Raw genomic sequence first — 22,451 nt, 5'->3', positions numbered from 1 at the left:
AATATTGTATTAATATATTTTCATTAGTTAGTTGAAAGTTGTTCGAGTAAAACATTTTTTTTCCAGGTACCTTGACTGAATGGTGATTAAAAACCATTTCATTGTTTAAGCCTAGAAAGAGGGGGGAAAATCAAACCCTCATAGACTGTGGTTTTTAATATTAGTAGGAAAAATGACTTAAAAAGAGTAATTGAAGCAAAGATTGTGTTAAGCAGAAATCTTGGTATTCATTATCTGACTTGTCTTGTGGCATTGTAAATTGTCCAGCACAAGAGCAGGAGTGTCTTTAGTCTGTTATGGCTAAACAAAGCCAATGGCACCCAAGGTTTAGCTAGTGATAGAGTGGGGCTTTCAAAAGTGCCCCAGGCTTCACTGCCACTAAGCCTCTCATTCTGGTCAGGAACACAAAAGGAAAGAATGAGAAAGTTTAATTTATAAATTAATTCAACAAATATTTTTATTAAGGGCTCACTATGTTAAAGGCTACCAAGATTTAAAATAGGGATAATGACAGTTCCTATCTGATGCGGTTGGTGAGAAGTAAAATTTTATATTTGTTTTTAGAGATAGGGATCACCATATTTCCCAGACGGCCTCAAATTCCTGGGCTGAAGTGATCCTCCTGCCTCATCCTTCTAAGTACCTGGTATTATAGGCGAGTGTTACTGCACTCAGCTAGAAGTAACATTTTAAAATTATGATTTACCTTTAACTGTGGTAGAATACATATCACATAGAATTTACCATCTTACCAATTTTTAAGTGTATGACTTACTATCATTAAGTATATTCACTTTGTTGTGCAACCAATCTATGGAATGTTTTCATCTTGAAAAACTGAAAGTTTATATTCATTAAATAACATCTCCCCATTTCCCACTTCTACCAACCCCTGGCAATTATCATACCTACTCTAGATATCTCATATAAGTGGCATCATATGATATTAGTCTTTTTTTTTTTATACTGGGGTTAAACTAGGGGTACTTAAACCACTGAGCCACATCCCAGCCTTTTTTACTTTTTTATTTTGAGACATAGTAAGAATAAGTTTCTGAGGCTGGTCTTAAACTTACTTTTCTTTCTTTTCTTTTTTAGTTTTGAGTACTTTTTTTATTTAAAAATTGTTTTTATTAGAACTTTATAGTTATTCATAGTAATTGGGTTCATCCCGACAAACTCACACATGCATGGAATTCAATTTCGTTCATTATCCTGCCTTTTCCCTTCTGTCCTCCTCCCCGTCCCATTTTTCTTCCTCTGCTCTACTGGACTTCCTACTCATCTATTTATTTATATTTGATTGGTTCTTTCTACCTTTGCATAAAACTGAAGTTCCTTGTCATATATTTACTTATGCATATAACATAATTTTTAAAAAATTCATTCTGCCATTATCTCTCCTTACCCATCCCTCCATTCTGTCTCTCAATTTCCTTCTTTCACGGTACTGATCTTCCCTTTATCTTTATGTTACCTTATCCTTCCCTTCCCTTTTCCTTTATTTTATTCTAGCTTCTGCATATGAGAGAAAACATTTGAGCTTTGAGTTTCTGAATTTGGTTTATTTTACTTAGCATGCATGAGATTCCCCATTTTCACCCAATTACCAGCAAATGCCATAATTTCAAACTTTTGTGTATATATATTCCAAAAATTCAATATACATATATACATGTGTATGTATATATACTTATGTATATAGTATACGATAATTTCTTAATCTATTCAATAATCTACTGACAGGTATCTGGGTTGATTCCATAATTTAGCTGTTGTGAATTATGGTTCTATAAACCCTGATGTGGCCACCCCCAGCCCTTTTTAAACTTATTTTGAGACAGGAGCTCACAAAGTTTCCCAGGCTGGCACTGAACTTGTGATCCTTCTTTATCAGTATCCTGGAGTTACTGGGATTATAGGTGTGTGCAACTACACCTTGCTTATTTCTGGAATTTTCCATTTAATACTTTGGACTACAATTGACTATAGGCAACTGGAGCTACAGAAAATACAACTGTGGAAAAGGGGAAATATCTGTATTTGTCTCTTTATTGTTGAGTTATAAGGATCTTTATATATTTTAGATACTAAGTCCTTGTCAGTATATAATTTCCAACTATTTTTTCCCATTCTGTACACTGTATTTTCATTTTGATAGTTTCCTTTCAGCTGCAAGTTAATCCTAGAATTTTATTTTATTTTTTAAGAATTTAATATTTATTACAATGTTTACACAGTAACAACAAAATAATGCTAGTAAGTTACTATTTTCTAAAAACACTGCAAAATGGTAAGGATAAAACAGTAAGAATGACATTATGAATTTAATACTCAAAATTTAAAATATAGTCATCTGTCTTTTAAACAGATTTAAACTGATGATTTCTACATGAACAAAAACATTTAAAATATAGAAATAACCTTTCTTGAACATCGATGTAGCAGTGTCCCTGTAGCATGCTCTTATTAGGTCTTTAGGGAATAGACCGAGAAGGGGAATAGCTGGATCAAATGGTGGTTCCATTCCCAGCTTTCCAAGAAATCTCCATACTGCTTTCCAAATTGGCTGCACCAATTTGCAGTCTCACCAACAATGAACAAGTGTACCCTTTTCCCCGCATCCTCTCCAGCACTTGTTGTTGTTGGACTTCATAATGGCTGCCAATCTTACTGGAGTGAGATGGTATCTTAGGGTGGTTTTGATTTGCATTTCTCTGACTGCTAGCGATGGTGAGCATTTTTTCATGTACTTATTAATTGATTGTATGTCCTCCTCTGAGAAGTGTCTGTTCAGGTCCTTGGCCCATTTGTTGATTGGGTTATTTGTTATCTTATTGTCTAATTTTTTGAGTTCTTTGTATACTCTGGATATTAGGGCTCTATCTGAAGTGTGTGGAGTAAAGATTTGTTCCCAGGATGTAGGCTCCCTGTTTACCTCTCTTATTGTTTCTTTTGCTGAGAAAAAACTTTTTAGTTTGAGTAAGTCCCATTTGTTGATTCTAGTTGTTAACTCTTGTGCTATGGGTGTCCTATTGAGGAATTTGGAGCCCGACCCCACAGTATGTAGATCATAGCCAACTTTTTCTTCTATCAGACGCTGTGTCTCTGATTTAATATCAAGCTGCTTGATCCATTTTGAATTAACTTTTGTGCATGGTGAGAGAAAGGGATTCAGTTTCATTTTGATGCAAATGGATTTCCAGTTTTCCCAGCACCATTTGTTGAAGATGCTATCCTTCCTCCATTGCATGCTTTTAGCCCCTTTATCAAATATAAGATAGTTGTAGTTTTTTGGATTGGTTACTGTGTCCTCTATTCTGTACCATTGGTCCACCAGCCTGTTTTGGTACCAGTACCATGCTGTTTTTGTTACTATTGCTCTGTAGTATAGTTTGAAGTCTGGTATCGCTATACCGCCTGATTCACACTTCCTGCTTAGCATTGTTTTTGCTATTCTGGGTCTTTTATTATTCCATATGAATTTCATGATTGTTTTATCTATTTCTACAAGAAATGCTGTTGGGATTTTGATTGGCATTGCATTGAACTTATAGAGAACTTTTGGTAATATCGCCATTTTGATGATGTTAGTTCTGCCTATCCATGAACAGGGTATATTTTTCCATCTTCTAAGGTCTTCTTCTATATCTCTCTTTAGGGTTCTGTAGTTTTCATTGTATAAGTCTTTCATACATCAGACACTAGAATGGCAATATGTAAATCAATGGAAGTGTAACTGATGTGACTCTGCAATCTGTATATGGGGTAAAAATGGGAGTTCATAACCCACTTGAATCAAACTGTGAAATATGATATATTAAGAACTATGTAATGTTTTGAACGACCAACAATAAAAAAAAAGAAATAACCTTTCTTAATAATGTACTAGATACTATCTAAAGACTCAACTTTATTGCACATTTTGGTTTAAGCTTATTTGATCATGTACCATGCAGAAAAATAAATTATGAGATAAAGAAAAGTAGGAAGGATGTTACTTTGTATTACAAAATTAGATGAGGGATGATACACTTCACAGTTTAATCTTCAGAAAATTTTATTTAATTATTGCATAAAACCACTATGTGGAGAGCCACAATGAATGACCACACCCTTCCAGTCCTGATGCCTCAGATTCTGACCAACCACTGCATTCTCTGTGGCTTGGGCAAGGTCTCTCTCGGATAGTAAGGGTTCTTCTTTGTGGGATGTGCCCCTAGGGTTGAGTTACACTCACCGATCCCTTGTAGTCCTGCCCCTTCTGCCCTTTTTTGGATAGAACTTTCTAAGAACAGAGTCCCCCCAATAAAAGCTCACTTCCAAAAGTGCTCCTTCTCTCTCGTCAGCCTCTCTTAACTTTCTCTTGCTCTCCCTTTTGGGGAGCCTGAGGCGGAGAGCAGGGAAGCCGTCCTGAAGCTTGTGTAAAGGGAAATTGTGTCTGTGTTTTATTTGGTGTCCCTGCAAATTCACACGAGTGATCTTAAGTTCAGTTGCCTGTGCTGGTCAGGGGCGGTACCACTGGTTAAAGTCATTTATTACACATTCAAACTAAGAGATATTAAATGTAGTAAAATAGCCCTGTTCTTATATAACCTTCTCTTTTCACTGATACCCATTATTACTCTCTTTAGCCACCTAAAAAGGTGTTCTTCGTATAATTTTTAAAAAAACATTAAATGACAAAATCCTAGTGTGTATGAATTTTTGGTTATGTCAAGATATCCACATAATAGGCACATAATCAAAATTTTATCATTTTAAATGTGAAAAAAGTAGGAGGATCTGGGGTTAGACATAACTTATAAGCCAGTTTCTCAATAGAGCCAACAAACTTCTGTTTTACTTCTTGAATGTATTCAGTCAAACACTATGTTAGTTGTATTGAATGTAAACATTCTCATTTATTTGTACAGATTACTGAGATAATCCAGAAACTATTGTTATTACAGTAGCCTCACAATTTAATATCTCTGCAAATATGCTTTGGAAAAATTTGAAAAATCAAACAAAAATTTAAGTGTAGACTCAGCCAGGCTCATGCCTGTAGTCCCAGAAACCCAGGAGGCTGACACAGGAGGACTGCAAGGCCAGCCTCAGTGACTTAGTGACACTCTGCCTCAAAATAAAAAATAAAAAGGGGTGGGAATGCAGCTCAGTGTAGAGCACCACAGGGTTCAATCCCCAGTACCTCTCTAGTCCTAGAATTTTTTAAAGCTAAAAGAGAAGTAATAGATTATCAGCCACATTCATCCTTTTCATTTTATTGCTAAAGAGACTAAAGTTTTGTTTCTTTAATGGCAGAACCAGGAACACCTACTTTGTAAACTGCACTGTGATTAGAAGCTAAAAAAAAAGTAGCAAGTGAAGCCACTAGAAAACAATATAAGAAACCTAATAATCAATATGATGCTGTGTCGTATGGCAAAAGGCAAAAGGAACTTAGAAAAACTTTTGAGAACTAACCGTGTCCAATCACCTATGGATTAGTAGACAGAGGGTAGAAACCAACAAAACCATTAGGGAAAACAACTGTGGGATTAAAAGCTATAAATCAAAGTACTAACCCCTGTCTTCACAACGCCTTCACATCAGGTTTCACACTCACCTTTAATAGAACTGGGAGCTTTTATCAGCTTCTGTAGAGACACTGTTCTTTTTGTTTAAAGACAAGATTAAGAGTCAAGATGGGGGGGCAGGGCTGGGGTTGTGGCTCAGCAGTAGAGCGCTCGCCTAGCACGTGCAAGGCCCTGGGTTTGATCCTCAGCACCACATAAAAATAAATAAGTGAAATAAAGGTATTGTGTCCAACTACAACTAAAAAAAAAAATTTAAAAAAAGAGTCAAGATCATATAAATTTCTGAAGTTACAGAAAGTGAAATAGGAGGGGTATAGTTTATCTTATTTTCTCCCCAGAGAGTGGGAAACTGAAGAAAATGTTGAAGTTATCTTAATTCATATTTCTTCTTTTGCCTCCTTAATGTATTAAACTCCAAAAGCAAAAAAATTAAAAGCACTAGAATCAGAATTGAAATCAAGACTATTCATTTATCATTTATTCATTTTTTGCCCTTCAAAATGTTAGGTAGTTTTTTAAACATGATGAGATTAACTCTTAGGAGAAAGATGATGGACATAACAGCCTGGTTTCTTATATCTGGTTTGGTTTGGTCTAGCCAGAGAAGCCAACTCTGTACTATTTTAAAAACAAGAAAAATTTGTGGCAGGTTATGAAAGCATGAAAAATGTTTAGTGATACCTTTAGGTTATGGAGGCTATACAAGGTAATATATCACGCAGAAAGTAGTACACATAAAGTAGAAATATCCTCTTTATTGAGGGAAGGTTAATTCAAATATGAGCACATATAGTTTGTAGAATTAAGAAAAACCTATCAAATGCCTTTTATATCCCTTCGTCTGATCTCTCCTCCCACACATTTTCTTCTCCCTATTGTTTGATTCTTTTCCCTTCCTAGAGAGTAGTTTGCTAGAGGTACCCTATGTCATTCTTAGACACTGCATGTAGTAGCATTCTGGTTGAGAATGTGACATAGATAATTTCTTTTTCAGACAAGAATCAGACTTTATTTTTTACACTTATTTTTTTTTCTAAATGTATATATTAGAGTTCTCTATGTCTCTTATAAGTGTAGTTTTGTAAATTCTCGAGTAGAACTTTGTAATCCATGTACCTCTGAAGTCTGGGAGGAGTTCTGAATGTTCAGTATCAAAAGACAGAAATATTAGCAGGTCTTGAGGTTGTACATATGTTGATATAGGTATTTCTGTTATCATTCTCAGGTAACTGAAATCTATACTCTTTTTTTTTCTTAGAAATACAAATGATACATTAGAAATTGGGGAAAAAGTTACTTAAGTGTGAAAAAATCATTGTACTTATGTCTAGTCCAAGTATCTGGGATTACAGGTTTGTGCTACTATGCCCGACTTGTGTGTCTTTCTGAATAATATTTTTTTTTAACTTGAAAAATATAAGTATGGGTACCCAGAATTGAAGTTTGTATTTTCTTATTAAAATTCATTTTATGTATACTCACATAAAGTTCCTTAAATCAATCTTAAATTCTTTTTTGAAACACAATGAGACTTTTGGAGACATATCACAATTTTTTTTTGGTCATACTTGTTGGGAAATGTAGGCATAGAGAGCAAATAAAAATTACTTAAGAATAAAGCACAGGTTGAGGTTCTGTGTCTATGAGAAGAGGGCCAAAGACAAGCTTTACTTGGCCTCCTCTTACCAATTTCGTAGCATAATGTTCAAAACTCGCATTCATTCTTTTCTATACAAGCACAGAACATAAACACATAAGGGAAGTGTATAAGGGAAAGTTTATGGTGATAAAATTATGGATTATCATTGGAGGGTAGAATTATTAAAATTTTCCTTTTTCATTCATTCTCTAAATAAAGAAAAATTTTTAATATTTACTTTTGTAATCTAGAAAACACATATAAATTAAACATAGCATCAGACTATCAATTTTAAGTTGTATCATGAATTTTCACTCACGTCTAAACTTCTTCAGGCCCTCCATTATTGAATTCACGGTAACCTTCCCATTTCCTGCAAAACATTTTGATTCATATAAAAACTCATAAAAGTTGATAAAAACTGTTAAGTTATAAAAAGCAGCAGTGGGCTGAAACTTACTCCATGAATTTGCTTTGGAATTTGGAATCATTTTTCCTTTAGGTGAGTGTGATGAAAAAGAGGATAACTTTTTTCAGGGAGACAAACATCTCTAGTCTTTTTAAAAAAAATTAGGTACTGGGGATTGAACCTAGGGCCTCAGGCATGCTAGGCCACTCAGTCCCAGCCCTTTTTAAAATTTTTATTCTGAGGACAGAAAGGGACCCTGGATGGCACTATCAAGAATTCTAAGGGGGTGTTGAGGTACAGGAACCTGAAACTGCTGCCCCTTGTTCTGCTTTCACACTGTCCCTTCTCCCAGCTCCTCCCAGACCCCAGGAGCCAGGCCATAGCTCTCACCACCAGCTGCTTCCCATGAAGCAGTATTCTTTGGCTATACTCTGATGTCAACTTATTACCAAAAAAGCTGGGGACCCCAGCCTGGTGATGAGCCCTTCTCAGCCCACCCAGTCAGGGTGCTCCCCACCTGCAGGCAGAAGGCAACACCTATCTGCTACCATCAGCCCCTTCCAGTACCCATCTGCCCTTCTCAGCCCTTCCCTGCCTAGCCTTTCCCTGCTCTGTCCTATCTGGGGGACTCTGCTCAGGGATGGGCTGGTAGGGTTGCACTTAGCCTCCTTGGTAAGCAGAGACTCAAGAAACCTCTAGGGTCCTGTTTTGTGATTGTATGATCCCAGGAGGGTACAGAGGCCCATTGGGTGTCTGAATAGAAAGGAAAGGGAGGGAGGGCTGTACTCCTGTAGTCCTGCTCTGCTGATATGGAGGGCAGCTGCCCACCCCCACTCCACTCCACACCTTGGGCTCCTGACTTGGCAGATTAAGCATTTTATAAATACATGTTTTGAATTTGTCAAAGAAAGAGAGAGAGAGAGAGAGAGAGGGGGGGGGGATTCTGATAAGAAAGTAATTTTTAAAAAATGTGTGGAAATGAGTAAATTTGATGATGGAAACTGTGGGAGGAAGGCAGGCTAGCTGGGGAAAGGACTAGGAGGAGGAGGGATAGTTTCAGGCACATTGTAGGACAAGTAGACTTATTTTTAAGTTCTTCAAAATATTGTATGCTTTTGTCTTGAGACTTAACAGCATTCACCTCTTTCTCCCTCACTTTTTTTCAGAACTCTAACCATATTTCACTTTGTTCTTTCCCAGCAACAAAACGTGAGGCTGGAGCTTGAGGAACAGAAAATGAATAAAAATTCCCTGAAGTTATGAATGGTTGTAGAATCTGTAAGGGTAAGGCATCGATTACTCAAGTTGAAGCAGTTTCAGTAAAATCAGCTACCCATCCAGGATTGAGTTAGGAAGTGTTGGGATTAGACAGTGTCCTGTTGAGTTACAGCAACATGTAGAAGGAATGCAAAGCAGAGACTGAAGATTCTTTCAAAGTAGGAAACCCAAACTATTAATGAATAAGCATACATTCCCCTAACTTACCCAAGGTAGGATTCAGTATCTACTAAAATAAGATTGATGCCTGGTTTACCCCATTCAAGGGATGATATCATCTCAGCAAATTGGAGGGTTTATGCACCTTCTTTGGGGGTGGGGGATAGTTTTCTAGGGGGGGTACAAGATATCTGTGGAACTTTCAACTTGGTCTGTGTGGTTGAAGCTAAACACACACAGAGGAATGGAAGGAGGCCGGTGGTATTATCACGAAGACCTTGAGACAAGTGGAACATCTTTGAAAGGTTTAAAACTATGATAGTGGCATGATCATATTTAGGTTTTAGAAAATACCCTGGGGCTGAGCATGGCAGTGTACACTTGGAGCAACTTGGGAGGCTGAGGAAGGAGGATCACAAGTTCAAAGCCAGCCTTGGCAATTTAGGGAGATTCTGTCTCAAAATAAAAAGGGCTGGGGATGCAACTCATTGATAAAGCACCCCTGGGTTCAATTTCTAGTACCAAAAACAAAACAAAAAAAAATAACAAAATAACCTTGGATGCAGAATGGATTGGAAAGAAGCATGAAGGCATGATTGGGAGCAGGGAGATTAACAGAAAGGCCACTACAGTCAATTAGGCAAGAGATAATATTGGTCAGTATTAGGATTCAGGAAGTAGGCAAGAAAAGTAGGCAAAAAATGTTTATGAGCATGAATTAACAGAACTTGATGAATGAATGTGAGAAACTGAGAGAGGAGAAAGCAAAGATAAGGCCTTAAGATTTTGGCTTGAGCAGTTGAATATATGTCCATTAATTGAAAAAGGAAACACAGGAGGAATTTTTTAGAAAGAGTAGATAATCCAGAAATATCAGAGATTGTTTTTCCTGTTCTCAAGGAGCTAGAAGCATATACAAAATAATTCAAAGTATAAGGCTGAATATTCTGAGTTTCTAATGAGAAGAACTGATAAAACCCTATAAGAGTTCAGAGAAGGGAGGCGGAAGTATAGCTCAGTAGTAGTGTCTACCTACCATGCATGAGATCCTGGGTTCAACTCCAGTAACTCAGGGGAGGGGAAGTAGTTTAGAGAAGGGAGAGTTGACTTCTGACCAGGGGATGGATGGATCGGTGAATTGATTGATTTATCTTTCTATTTATTTATTGGTACTGGGGATCGAATCTAGGGGTGCCTTACCACTGAGCTGTATCCCAAGTTCTTTTTATATTTTATTTTGAGACAGGGTCTTGCTAAGTTGTTAAGGCTAGCCTTAAACTTGTGATTCTCCTATTTCAGCTTCCTGAGTTGCAGGGATTACAGGCATACACCATTGTGCCTGGTATCTTAGATAATTTTTTATTTTGTATTGGAACAACAAGAAAGTGGTAGAAGTAAAAATGTAGTTATATAATATAAGAGCCAGTGGGTTAGCCATGTAACTAGACTCAATAAACAATATTAAAAATCTCAATAAACAAATAAAAAAATCAACCAACCCCAAACTCCTCTTCCTCCTGTATGTCCCTCTCTAATACTCATTTTTCTTTTCTTTTGTACCAGGGATTGGACCCAGAGGTGCTTAATCACTGAGGCACATCCCCAGTCCCTGGCTTGGAATTTGTGATTCTCCTGCTTCAGCCTCCCAAGTCACTGGGATTACAGGTATGTGCCACCATGCCCAGCTCATTTTTATTTTCTTATGTCAACCACTTTATTACTTTCCCTTCTTTTTTTGGACTGGAATCATTCCCTTAGGGGAAAAATTAGCATATTGGTTGTACTTATGATTTTAGAAAATAAAAGTCCAGGCAAAACCTTAATATATTATCTCTTTTCTTCACCTTTTAGATCCTTAATAGGCAAAATGTGGTCTGTGAACTACCATCCCTGGCATCACTTGGGAGTTTATTAGAAAGGCAGAACTTCAGGTTCTACAGTGGACCTGGATCAAAATCTGCATGTTAACAAGATGATGAGATGATTTATGTGCACATTCAAATTTGAGAACCACTGCACTAGGTGATGTAAAAGTAAGGATCATTTTGAGGCTCTTCTATAGAAGATACCAAAAATGTACTTTTAGGAAGAAAATATAATTTTATATACACACACACACACACACACACACACACACATCTCACCATTAAATGTCAAGAGAGGCATCAGATCCTTCATTTCTCCTTTGGTGAGCTCAATCCCCTCACTTGCTAAAAGGTTGTCTAAGTTCTCGACATCAATCACCTCTCCTTAAAAAAGGTGAGAAATGAGTTGCAGAAATATTATGGAACAAATATTACGATAAAAAATACTGTGTTTATATATACCATCACCCACGTGCACCCAGAATTAATAGGAGAGTCAGAAAAAGGTCCTATGTCTTTAATTCTGTTTTAGAGGGTCATAAATTGGCTACAAAGAAGAAAAGTACACTTGGTGGTAAGAATTGACTGGTATGTTGTTGCAAAATCCCTGCCAAGTTAAGCTACTTATAGAAATTTAGTTTTACTCTCTTCCTTCCCTTTATCCCATGTAAATACTGAACTTTTTCCTATACACCTATTTATAATTTTTTTGAGATGAAGTCTCCCAGTGTGGCCCATGTTACCTATGTTGCCTTTGTTGCCAAACTGGCCTTAAACTTGTGATTCTCTTGCCTCACCCTCCCATACTACAGGTATGTGCCACTGTACCCAGCAATTCATATCAGTTTTGAAAATTTAAATTTTATTTATTTAAAAATATATTTGCCTATAGTTTGCTTCTCTGGGCACTATGTATTCCAGGAATTTTATTAATCTCAATACAATCAGAATGCATTATTTTCTCATGTATTATATAAATAATGTAATAACAGTAAAGAAAATATCATAATGTAAAAGGGGAAAATATAATTCTACTACCCTATCATAATTTTTTTTAGTTGTTAATACCCCATTCTGGTCTTGAGAATAAGATTGTATTTTTGTAATGTGAAAATTTAATATGTGTACAATTTTGTATTTTGTTTTTCCAACCTAAAACTATTCCTTTATAAACATATTTCCAGGCTGCCATATAATTTTCACAGTTGGCATTTCAACACAATTCTACCCCATTAAACCGAATACCATGGCTTATATAGTAATTCCCATATTGTTGGATATTTCTAACCTTTTTAAATATTCTTACTAATATGAGAATGAAAGTCTTTGGGCAAAGTTTTTTTTTTTCTTTTACTCAATAAAATTAATTCCATAGGATGAATTTCTAGTGAGGAAAAGGGTACAAGAAGTTTTGTGGTTCTTGACATTGAACTCTTTGGAGAAAATTTCAGAGAATATCATGGATATCAATATATAAATATAGATTTGTAATTGTTTTCTCAGTTCAGCAGCATCCACAAAAATGGAACATAAGTTATACAAAAGGTTATGGGAAATATTTTTTCCACTATTAATTGCAAAGTATTAAGATGCCATTTATAAGATTTTTTTCTATCATAGCTGGAAACTCACCCTTGACATAACTGACTGTATCCATCAGATCATTCAGATCAACTGTTCCATTATCTGTAAAGCAAGGGAAATATATTCTTAAGACTCAGATAAGCTGATGTTACTGAAACTCACAAAATTTGATCTGTTTTAAGTTTTGAAATTACAAAGATCAGAAGAATTCATTGATCTTTTTTGTAATTTTCCTCAGAATTTTATGGGCCTATCCTCAGGGATATTAGTGTTATCTTAAAAAAAATTCTTTTAGTCTATAATGAATCATTATCATCATCATCATCATCATCATCATCATCATCATCATCATCGTCATCATCATCTTGCAGTATGAGGGATTGAACCCAGGGCCTCACACTTGCTAGGCAAGTGCTCTACCATTAAGCTATATCCTCATAAATATGAATCATTATTGTATCTTCCTTTTTTCTTTATTTAGAGACCACCAGAATTGTCTAAAAACAAGTGATTGATTATGGTTAAATGTAGGGAGACAGGGTAAATAAGCCTGACCCTACATATTTTTATTTCATATTTACGGAGCACCTTCTATGTTGCTTCCATGTGCTCTTTGCACTTTGTTAGGCCTTGAAGGTACAAAAATAAGTAAGTTGACCAAATTCTTATTCTCAGGGAATGTACAATCTAGTGAGGAAGGCAGAAAACAAAATGTAAAAAGAAAAAAAAAATACAATTTGAGGCTCTGTTAAGATGGTATAAAATAGCTGCTAGGCATACACCTATAATCCCAGCTACTCAGGAGACTGAAGCAGGATGATCACAAGTTTGAGGCCAGCCTGTTAGTAAAACTCAAAAAAAAAAAAAAAAAAAAAGAAAAGGAAAGAAAGAAAGAAAGAAAAGGAACCAGGGAGGTATTCAGTGGTAGAGTTGTTCTAAGTTCAATCCCAATACTGCAAAATAAAATAAAATGTAATAAAGAATAATAAAAGATAGGATTGCATCAAATGGACAGATCAGGGAAGGCCTCTCTGAGAAGAGTCCATTTGGATTGAGGCCTGAATGATGGGAAGAATATTCCAAGAAGAGTATGTGCAATATCCTAAGATGGAAATGAGTTTGTTATGATGAAGAATCAGAAAGAAGGCCTGTGTGAAAGGGGCCAAATCAAGCAGTTCTTGCTAAGTTGCCTGGGCTGGCCTTAATTCTCCTGCCTCAGCCTCCCCCAAAACTGGGATTACAATGTATGCCACTGCACTCAGCCTAAAGTTTGATTTTTAAGATTCAAAGTTTGATTTTTTTCCAGTTGCAATGAAATGTCATTGGAGGCTTTGAACAAGGGGAGTAACTTGACCTGATTCAACTGTCAAAAGTTATTACTCTGGCTTTTGTGTACAGGATTAGGAAACTGGGGAAATGGAGAGAGATTTAGAAGATTATTTCAGGAAAATAATCTTGCAGTATGAGGGGTTGAAACCAGGAAGGAGAGAAAGGTGGCTTAAGCTATGGTTTCAGCAGTGGAGACAGTTTCAGGATATGTTTTTCAGGTAGGGTCTAGATTTGAATGTGGGATATACAGGAAAAAGAATTAAAAAATGAAACTCACTAAACAACAGGATGAATGCATGCCTTTACGGCACTGGGGAGGGTTTGAGACTTTCCTGGGGAATTGTAAATGCAATTGAATAGGTGGTGCCTTTTAGAAATCCAAGGGGGAAATACCAAATAGCTAGTTTGATATGCCATTCCTGGTTTAGGGAGATTGAGCTAGAGAAATATATTTACTTGATCAGTTTGGAAAAGTTATCTGGCTCAAGAGGACTGGATGCAATCTCCTAGGAAGAGGGTAGACAAAGATGTCATAAACACACACTGGAGAAAAGATAGCCTTTTCAACAAATAGGTTTGGGAAAATTGGAAATCCATATGTAGCAGAATGAAACTTAACCTCTATCTCTCACCCTGCAATAAACTCAAAGTAGATCAAAGACCTAGGCAACTACTAGAAGAAAATGTAGGCCCAACGCTTCATCATGTTGGCTTAGGAAGTGACTTCCTCAACAAGACTTCTAAAGCATAAGAAGTAAAATCAAGAATCAATAAATGGGAGGATATCAGACTAAAAAGCTTCTTTTCAGCAAAGGAAACAAGAATGTGAAGAGAGAGCCTATAGAATGGGAGAAAATCTTTGCCACCTGTACCCCAGATAGAGCATTAATATCCAGGATATATAATTAACTCCAAAAATTTAACACACAAAAACAAAACAAAAAAAAACAACAACCCCCCCTCCAAAAAAAACCCCCCAAATAACCCAATCAATAAATGGGCAAAGGACCTAAACAGACACTTAACAATCGAAATACAAATGGGCCACAAATGTATGTAAAAATGTTCAACATCTGTATCAATTAGAAAAATACAAATTAAAACTACACTGAGATTCCTTTTCATTCTAGTCAGAATGGCAACAATCAAGAATACATGTAACAATAAATGTTGGCGCAGATGTGGGGAAAAGAGCACACTTATACAGTGGGACTACTCTGGAAAGCTCTATGGAGATTCTTCAGAAAACTTGGAATGGAACCACTATTTGACCCAGTTATCCCACTTCTTGGTATATACCCAAAGGACTTAAAATCAGTATACTATGGTGACACAGCCACATCAATATTTATAGCTGCTCAAATCACAATAGCTAAGCTACAGAACCAACCTAGGTATCCTTCAACAGATGAATGGATAAAGAAAATGCAGTATGTATACACAATGGAATATTATTCCACCATAAAAAAGAATGACTTTATGACTTTTGCCAGTAAATGGATGGAATTGGAGATTTATGCTAAGTGAAATAAGCCAATTCCATAAAACCAAAGGCCAAATGTTCTCTTTGATATGTGGATGCTAACACATAATAAGGGTGGTGGAGGGGAAGAAGAGAATTTCATTAGATAAAGGGGAATGAAGGGAAGGGACAGAGGGCAGGAATAAAAAAGACAGTAGAATGAATCTGACATAACTTTTCTATGCACATATATGAATATACCACAGTGAATCTCCACATCATGTACAATCACAAGACTGGGACCCTAATTAGAATAAAATGTATTCCATGTCTGTATAAACATGTCAAAATATACTCTACTGTCATATATAACTAAAAAGAACAAAAAAATCCCCATGCCATTTGTTAAATTTTATTTAAAGCACACAAAGCAACACTTGCTTATCTTTTTAACAACTGGAAAATAAAGTAAGATGCTTTTTAAAAGTCATACAAAGGAAAAAAAAAAGGCAGCCATGGATTGATTCCTGGGGCATTTAATTATTTAGAGATCTTGTAGGGGAGGAAGAATCAGAAAATGGAGAAGAAGCTGTCAGTAAGAAAAAAAAAAAAAGAAAGCCAGGTGAATATAGGACTTTGAAGGTACAAAGAAAAAAATGTTTTAGTAAAGAGAGGGTAGCCACTTAGTCAAATGCTGCCAAGATGTCAGATGAAATAAGAACAGGCAGTCAATTATTAATCTTGCCAAGAGGCAGGTAGGTCATCGGTGATCTTTTTTTATTTTTTATTTTTAGGTGGACACAATATCTTTTTTTTATTTTTATGCGATGCTGAAGATCAAACCCAGTGCCTCATGCATGCCAGATGAGCACTCTACCCCTGAGTCACAACCCCAGCTCATCTTCGGTGACCTTTTTGAGAGCTGGTTCAGTGGTGTGGTGGGGACGAAAACCTGATTAGAACGTGCTGAAGAGTGGGAGGTGAGGAAGTGGAGACAGTGAGTAATGGCAGCTTTTTAAAAACAACTCTCTTGTGGACAGGAACTAAGAGGAGCAATGGCTGATAGGGGGCAAGTGTGATAGAAAAGCATATCTGCAGTCAATGGAAATATCTAGAGAACTACAGCAGAGGGGGAGAAATCAGTGATGCCCGAGAAAAGGGGGAATATTCTATGAGTATAAAGTCTTTGAGAAGACAAGAGGAATGGGTTCTAGAGCACAAGTAGAAAGGTTGACCCACAATGGGAGCAGTAAATCTTTTCCTTTTATAGCAAGACAAAAGACAGGGTGTATGGGCAGGGATACAGGTAGGCTCACAGAAATGGAGGTAGAAGAATGAGGAAATTTTCACCTAACTGTATCTAGTTTCTCTATGAAGTCTGAGAGTGGAGGTGAGGATTTATTGGAAATTTGAACAGAAAAGATGTAGGGATGTCTCTGAGAGTAAGAAAGTGAATTTATTTAGAACATTTAGTAGTATATCCCTTGGCAGTGTTAAGGGTGGCTTGAAATCTGTGGCCATTATATGAAGTGGTTATTTTATTTTATTTATTTATTTTTTTTGGTACAGGGGATTGAACGCAGAGGTGCTTAACCACTGAGCCACACCCCAGCTCTTTTTATTTTTTTTATTTTGAGAAAGGGTCTCACTAAGTTGCTTAGGGCCTTGCTAATTTGCTGAAGCTGGCTTTGCGATCTTCCTGCCTCAGCCTCCCAGGATGCAGGGATTACAGGTGTGTGCCACCATGCCCAGCCTAAAGTGAGTTCTACCAGCATGGTTTTAAAATTTTCTCTAGCAATGTTAACCTGTTCAAGGGTAAGCACAGAGTAAGGAGACTGCTGGGGCTTTGCCAAGCAAGTTTGAAAGTTTTGAGAGTTTGTGAAGTTATATGATGTTAAGCATGGAATCTAATTTGAGGAAGAAAGGCAATGAAGACACGGTGGTGAAGGGTTGTTGAACAATGGGTCATAGTGGCTAGAGAGAAGCTGGGGTTGGTGTTCTGTTCTCTGTTCTGCTGTAGTACATTTCATGAACACTATGATATGTAGTATCATATTCAATAGGTAAATGGAACAGTGTCATAGTAATGTGGAAAGTGTGTGGATTCATTCATAATTTTTCCTAATTAAGAGAAGTAGGATTATAAACTTCAGCAAGAAAATACATCCTGGGTTGGTCACAGCAGGAGACAAGACTATTTTATTTTAATAAAATAAACAAAAAAAATAAGTGCTAGTGATGTAGGGGTTGGGGAATCAGGTTCACTTGGCTGAGTTCTGCTTCATCTACATTATCTAAGAGTGGTAAGCAAGCTTTTCAACATTTTTTAAGGGTGTATATGTTTATACAAACTTTTTTGGGGGTACTAGTGATTCAACCCAGAGGTGCTTGATCAATGAGGTGCATCCCCAGACCTTTTTATTTTTTATTTTTGAGATAGGATCTCACTAAATTGCTGAAGCCACCTTGAACCTTCAATCTTCCTACCTCAGCCTCCCAAATCACTGGATTACAGGTGTGTACCACTGCACCCAGCTACATGCATTTTTAAATTGCCATTCTGGGCTATTTGCTTGTGCTGTTCAAACTTCCTCAGAGAATATCAATTGCTACTTTTGTTAGTGCTACGGTTACCATGTGGCATAAACTTTTGAATGTAGTTGCAGGATTTCTTCCCCATAAGCTTAATTATTTCAGTGGAGAGACTTATAGAATGAGAGATTTTTAGGAGTTGCTATCATGTTATGGTAGAAATGTCTGCACAGGAAGTGAACTGGGAGGATGTAGAGAGTGGGTATGTAAAAGAGATTTTGGAGGTGATAAAGTAATAGGTGAGGACAAGGTCTAGGTCATTACCATGCAAGTGGAAGTTAAAGATATAAGGGAGGAAAAGATGATTGAAATTAATGAGGTAAGTGTCAGATCAGGCGAGGCGGGTAGCAACCAAAGGAGGCAGATTTAAAAAGGCCTTGGAACAAGGCTTTATTGAGATATCACTCCCAGTCGGAACTCTATCAGACCCACAGAGTGGACAGAGGAGAAACCTCATGGGAGCTCTACTGTACTGGACTTTTATGGGGCTCACGGCAGGAAGGGAAGGGCTTGGACAGGAAAGGGGATTTTTAGGGTCCCTTATCCTGCTGGAGTTGGTCAGGGGAGCTGGCTGAACTCCAGGATTGGCCAGGGGGTCCTGCTGATTGACAGATGTTTCCGTCGGCACCTGATTGATGTTCCTTTCCTGCTCGGGCTGCTTTGTTCTAAGTCTCCGCCACCTACCTAACAGTAAGTAATAGGAAGTATAGATGACCTACATTAGTTCTTAACCTGGGGTCCTTACTCTATTTTGAGGGAATTCTGGAAGTCCTTGAACTTGAATGGGAAAAAATCCATCTTTATTTTCATTAATTCTGAACTTGAATTTAGCATCATTTTCTTCAATTATTAATTTAGACATCAAGCCATGGTAGTAGTAGCAGAACCTGTACTTTGTTACTAATGTAAATCACTGACACTTTTATATCATAGTATCATTATTGCAAATATGTTGAAATGATGTTTATACTCATCAATACTTTAAGATTCTAAGAATTATTTGACCTGCAACTAGAACTTGTTAAATGTTTTAACAAGTGCTAACAATTACATTTTAAATGTTTTGATAAACTGTATTTTAATGTTTTTTATAATCTTATGTATTTTATTTTATGCATTTTGAAACATTATACTCAAGTGTTTTATTCATTAGATTTTCATAGGGGTCCCTAGAACAGTAAAGTTGAAAGCCCCATATGTATATGGAAGGTACTGAAATTTCTGAGAAAAAGAACAGGAGGAGTTAATCCAGGGACAATTTCCACTCAGCTATATCCCCAGACCTTTTTGTTTTTTATTTTGAGACAGGATCACACTAAGTTCTTAGGGCCTTGCTAAGTTGCTGAGGCTGGTCTTGAAACTGCAATCCTACTCTCTCAGCTTTCTGAGCTGCTGGGATTACAAGTGTGTGCCACTAAGCCCCTTAATACTATGTTTCTTGTAAAATGTCCTAAATTGTGTCTTGTCTTATTTATAAAAAGTTATAATTAATAAACATTATCTCTGTTAGAACTTATATTTTCATAGTAGGCAAAATTTGTTCATAGATCATGGAATTTCCCTTTCTTCTTTCTCTGTTCTTCAATATCTTTTATATCTTTCTCATCATTATTAACATTTACTGAATATTCTGGACTGCACTGGGCATTTTACATGTATTATCTATTGTGGGAGGCCAACCTTACGGGTGACTGAGTTACACTCCCCAGCTGGGTGCTGAGGTGCTCAGTCACAGAAATGGGTGTGTCTTGTTACAGCCCCATGGGTGAAGCTGTGCTCACCTGTTCCTTTGTAATATAACCCCTTGCCCCATTTAGGATAGAATCTTCCATGGAAGTGCCTTGTGTCCCCTCCTCTTACTGTGCCCTTGGGTGTGGCCTACCCAGGTGTCAGTCAACCTGCTGACAGTGGACATCATGAAGATAGACTCAGCCCTCTGAAACCTGACCCCTTGCCTCATTTGAATAGCTTCTCCTCAATAAAAGGGGTCAGTGCATGCTCTCGCTCTCTCTCTTTCTGCAGACCCTTAAAGTCAGAGGAGCCGTCACAGCGACCCCAAAGAAAAGGTATTTGTGTCTCTTGTGTGGTTATTTCGTGCAGCCCAGTTAGCCCAGTTTAACTAGAGTGACCCCTGAGCCTTTTAGTCGCGAGAACAGAAACCCGGCAATCTATATTAATTTCAGAGGCAAGAAGTGACCATTAAGAAGAGAACCATTAAGTTCAACTCCCCTTTTTTATGTATGAAGGAAGTAAGATTAAGTAGGGTCGAATTATTTGTCAGCAAGTTCATGGCAGAACAGGGATGGTGATTCAGTACAAAGAAATACTATATGCTACAGATAAGGGATATAGTGGATTCACTTGAAAAAAGGGAAGATTTTTTTTCTCCCTATTTACTGCAAGATGACCCCCCCCATGCCACTTTTTATTGGTGCATCATAGTCATTCATATTGATGAGATTTATTGTTACATATTTGTACCTACCTACAAAACAACTTTTATAAAAAGATATATAACAATGGCAATTCTTACTCAAACTAGATACCCTCATAAGAACTAGATATTGTCAGGCTTGTTAATTTTTGCTAATCCAAGGAGTGAGAATAGTTCTGAATCATGTTTTATTTGTACTTTGTATTTTCATGATTATTGGTGAAATTAAACATCTTTTCATATGTTATAGGGCATTTACATTACATTTCATTTTCTACAGTCACCTATTTGCATATTTCATATTCTATTTCTTACCAATATGCAAAACCTTTTTCTACATTAGGGATATTAGGTCTTTTTCTTGCAACCCTTCTCTCCTAGTTCATCATCTGACTTTTGACTTCCTTAATTTTTCTCTTAAATTTCCCTTCAGTTCATTCTTTTTTTTTTTTTTTTTTTTAGGCAACTAAAGATGGCTTTATTAAAGTAAAATTGAGCAAACAAAATTTCATATTGTATCATATTTTCATATTTAATAAAATGAGGTTACATTAAGATAGGGATAAAAAATAGTCCTAGTAATTGCTCTGCTTCAACTGAGAAGGGGTCCCTTAAATATGAAGTTCTCGGGCAGAGAAGTTAGCTTCCTGAATTATCCCTAATTATGTGTGGACTGTGGAAAATAAATGGCCTGACAGGGAAATTCAGGGACCCAATACGATATGTCCATATAAGGGGCCTCCTGGCAACATTCAAAAAACTCACACTTCCACTTTGAAAATCAAGGAACACACCAACATGGCCCATAGGTCTCTCTTATAGAGAGAAAATACTGGGGAGGTGGTCAAGAGACTGAAATGTGTGTCCTCCTTCACACATAAAAGGAGGAACATGTCCTCAGATTCAAGCAGTGTGTGGTTCTTCCTTACCACAGGATCCCTACAGACTCCCACAGCCCAGTCCCAGGAGCCACACACATCCAGCTCCCAGTAATGTTTCCCAGAAGTGAAGATCTGATCTCCCAATGCAGCAAAATAGTTTGATCTGTCAGAATTCAAAGCTTCATCTTCATCATCTTCTCCAAACATCAGTCTTCTCACATCACACAGCACTACACTGTGACTGCTTATTTCATTACGGAACGAAATGTTCACTTGGAAGTGGTTAAGTTCATCTCTCAGTCCAGTGATGGGCTGAGCACTGAGCTGTGGCCTCACAGGCTGGGGCATGTGCAGGAACACTAACTCATACTCTGCCAATGTGTCTTCTAAATTCTCAAACAGCTCCACATATGGTTTATGGCACATTTTCATCAGCTCTTGATAGTCTTTCTTTAGTTGTTTCCCCTTTTGAAGCATTTTGGCTTTGCTTTTCTTAATTTTCTGTATAGTCAATTTGCGTTCCTTTAAAAGTGTCTCCAAATGTTCTTTTTCTTCTTCATGGACACTGGGATGCAGCACCCTATAAGCCGCCTTGGTATTCTCTCTGTGCAGATGCACATACCACTGCAAGGACACGAATTTCTTTTTTTTTTTTTTTAATTATTTTATTGTTGGTTGTTCAAAACATTACATAGTTCTTATTATACCATATTTCACAGATTGATTCAAGTGGGTTATGAACTCCCATTTTTACCCCGTATACAGATTGCTGTGTCACATCAGTTACATTTCCATTGATTCAGTTCATTCTTTTAAAAAAAAAATTTTTAGTTGTAGATGGACATGACACCTTTATTTTGTTTATTTTTATGTGGTGCCAGGATTGAACCCAGGGCCTCACACATGCTAAGTGAGTGCTCTACCACTAAGCCACAACCCTAGAACCCCTTCAACTAATTCTTTTAGTTCCTTAGGTATGCAGCACTTTCAGGCAAGGCTGAGTCCTGCAAATAGCATCCCAGACTTCCATTTTCAAAGGCATTTTTAAAGATGGTGTTCCTTCATGACTCAGGAGTAAGTCTTCCTATTTTCATTTATTTCCTTGTGATACTAAAAAGTTTTCTTTCACCTCTTCTAATAGGAGAGCTATGTTTCTGTGAAGAGCAAATTGATGTCTGTAATACTCACCATCAGTTGATAGTTCAGTCATTAGTTCACGAAGTTCTTCGTCTTTGATTTT

The 22,451-nt window shown here is 36.9% G+C and overlaps 1 protein-coding gene and 1 pseudogene across 2 annotated transcripts in view; both read right to left on the bottom strand.

Annotated features, from left to right (window-relative positions):
* Positions 1 to 22,451, bottom strand: part of EFCAB3 (EF-hand calcium binding domain 3) — a gene marked incomplete at its 3' end in the record, with an annotated part of 59,319 nt that extends 36,868 nt beyond the window's left edge. Inside the window, exons 1-4 of the mRNA XM_081272018.1 lie at positions 22,400 to 22,451; positions 12,562 to 12,615; positions 11,209 to 11,313; positions 7,538 to 7,591 (exon numbers count right to left, since the gene is read on the bottom strand). Of these exons, the coding sequence (XP_081128144.1) occupies positions 7,538 to 7,591; positions 11,209 to 11,313; positions 12,562 to 12,615; positions 22,400 to 22,421 (235 nt within the window). The 5' untranslated portion in view covers positions 22,422 to 22,451. The remainder of the gene's footprint in view (positions 1 to 7,537; positions 7,592 to 11,208; positions 11,314 to 12,561; positions 12,616 to 22,399) is intronic.
* Positions 20,970 to 22,253, bottom strand: LOC308635500 (tripartite motif-containing protein 43B-like; annotated as a pseudogene). Its single transcript has 2 exons — positions 22,197 to 22,253; positions 20,970 to 21,835 (listed from the first exon to the last, which is right to left on the bottom strand). The product of its transcript is annotated as a tripartite motif-containing protein 43B-like (transcript).

The sequence above is a fragment of the Spermophilus citellus genome (genome assembly GCF_964194105.1).
Source record: "Spermophilus citellus genome assembly, chromosome: 17".
NCBI lineage: Eukaryota > Metazoa > Chordata > Mammalia > Rodentia > Sciuridae > Spermophilus > Spermophilus citellus.
This window is presented reverse-complemented; position numbering and strand designations above follow the sequence as displayed.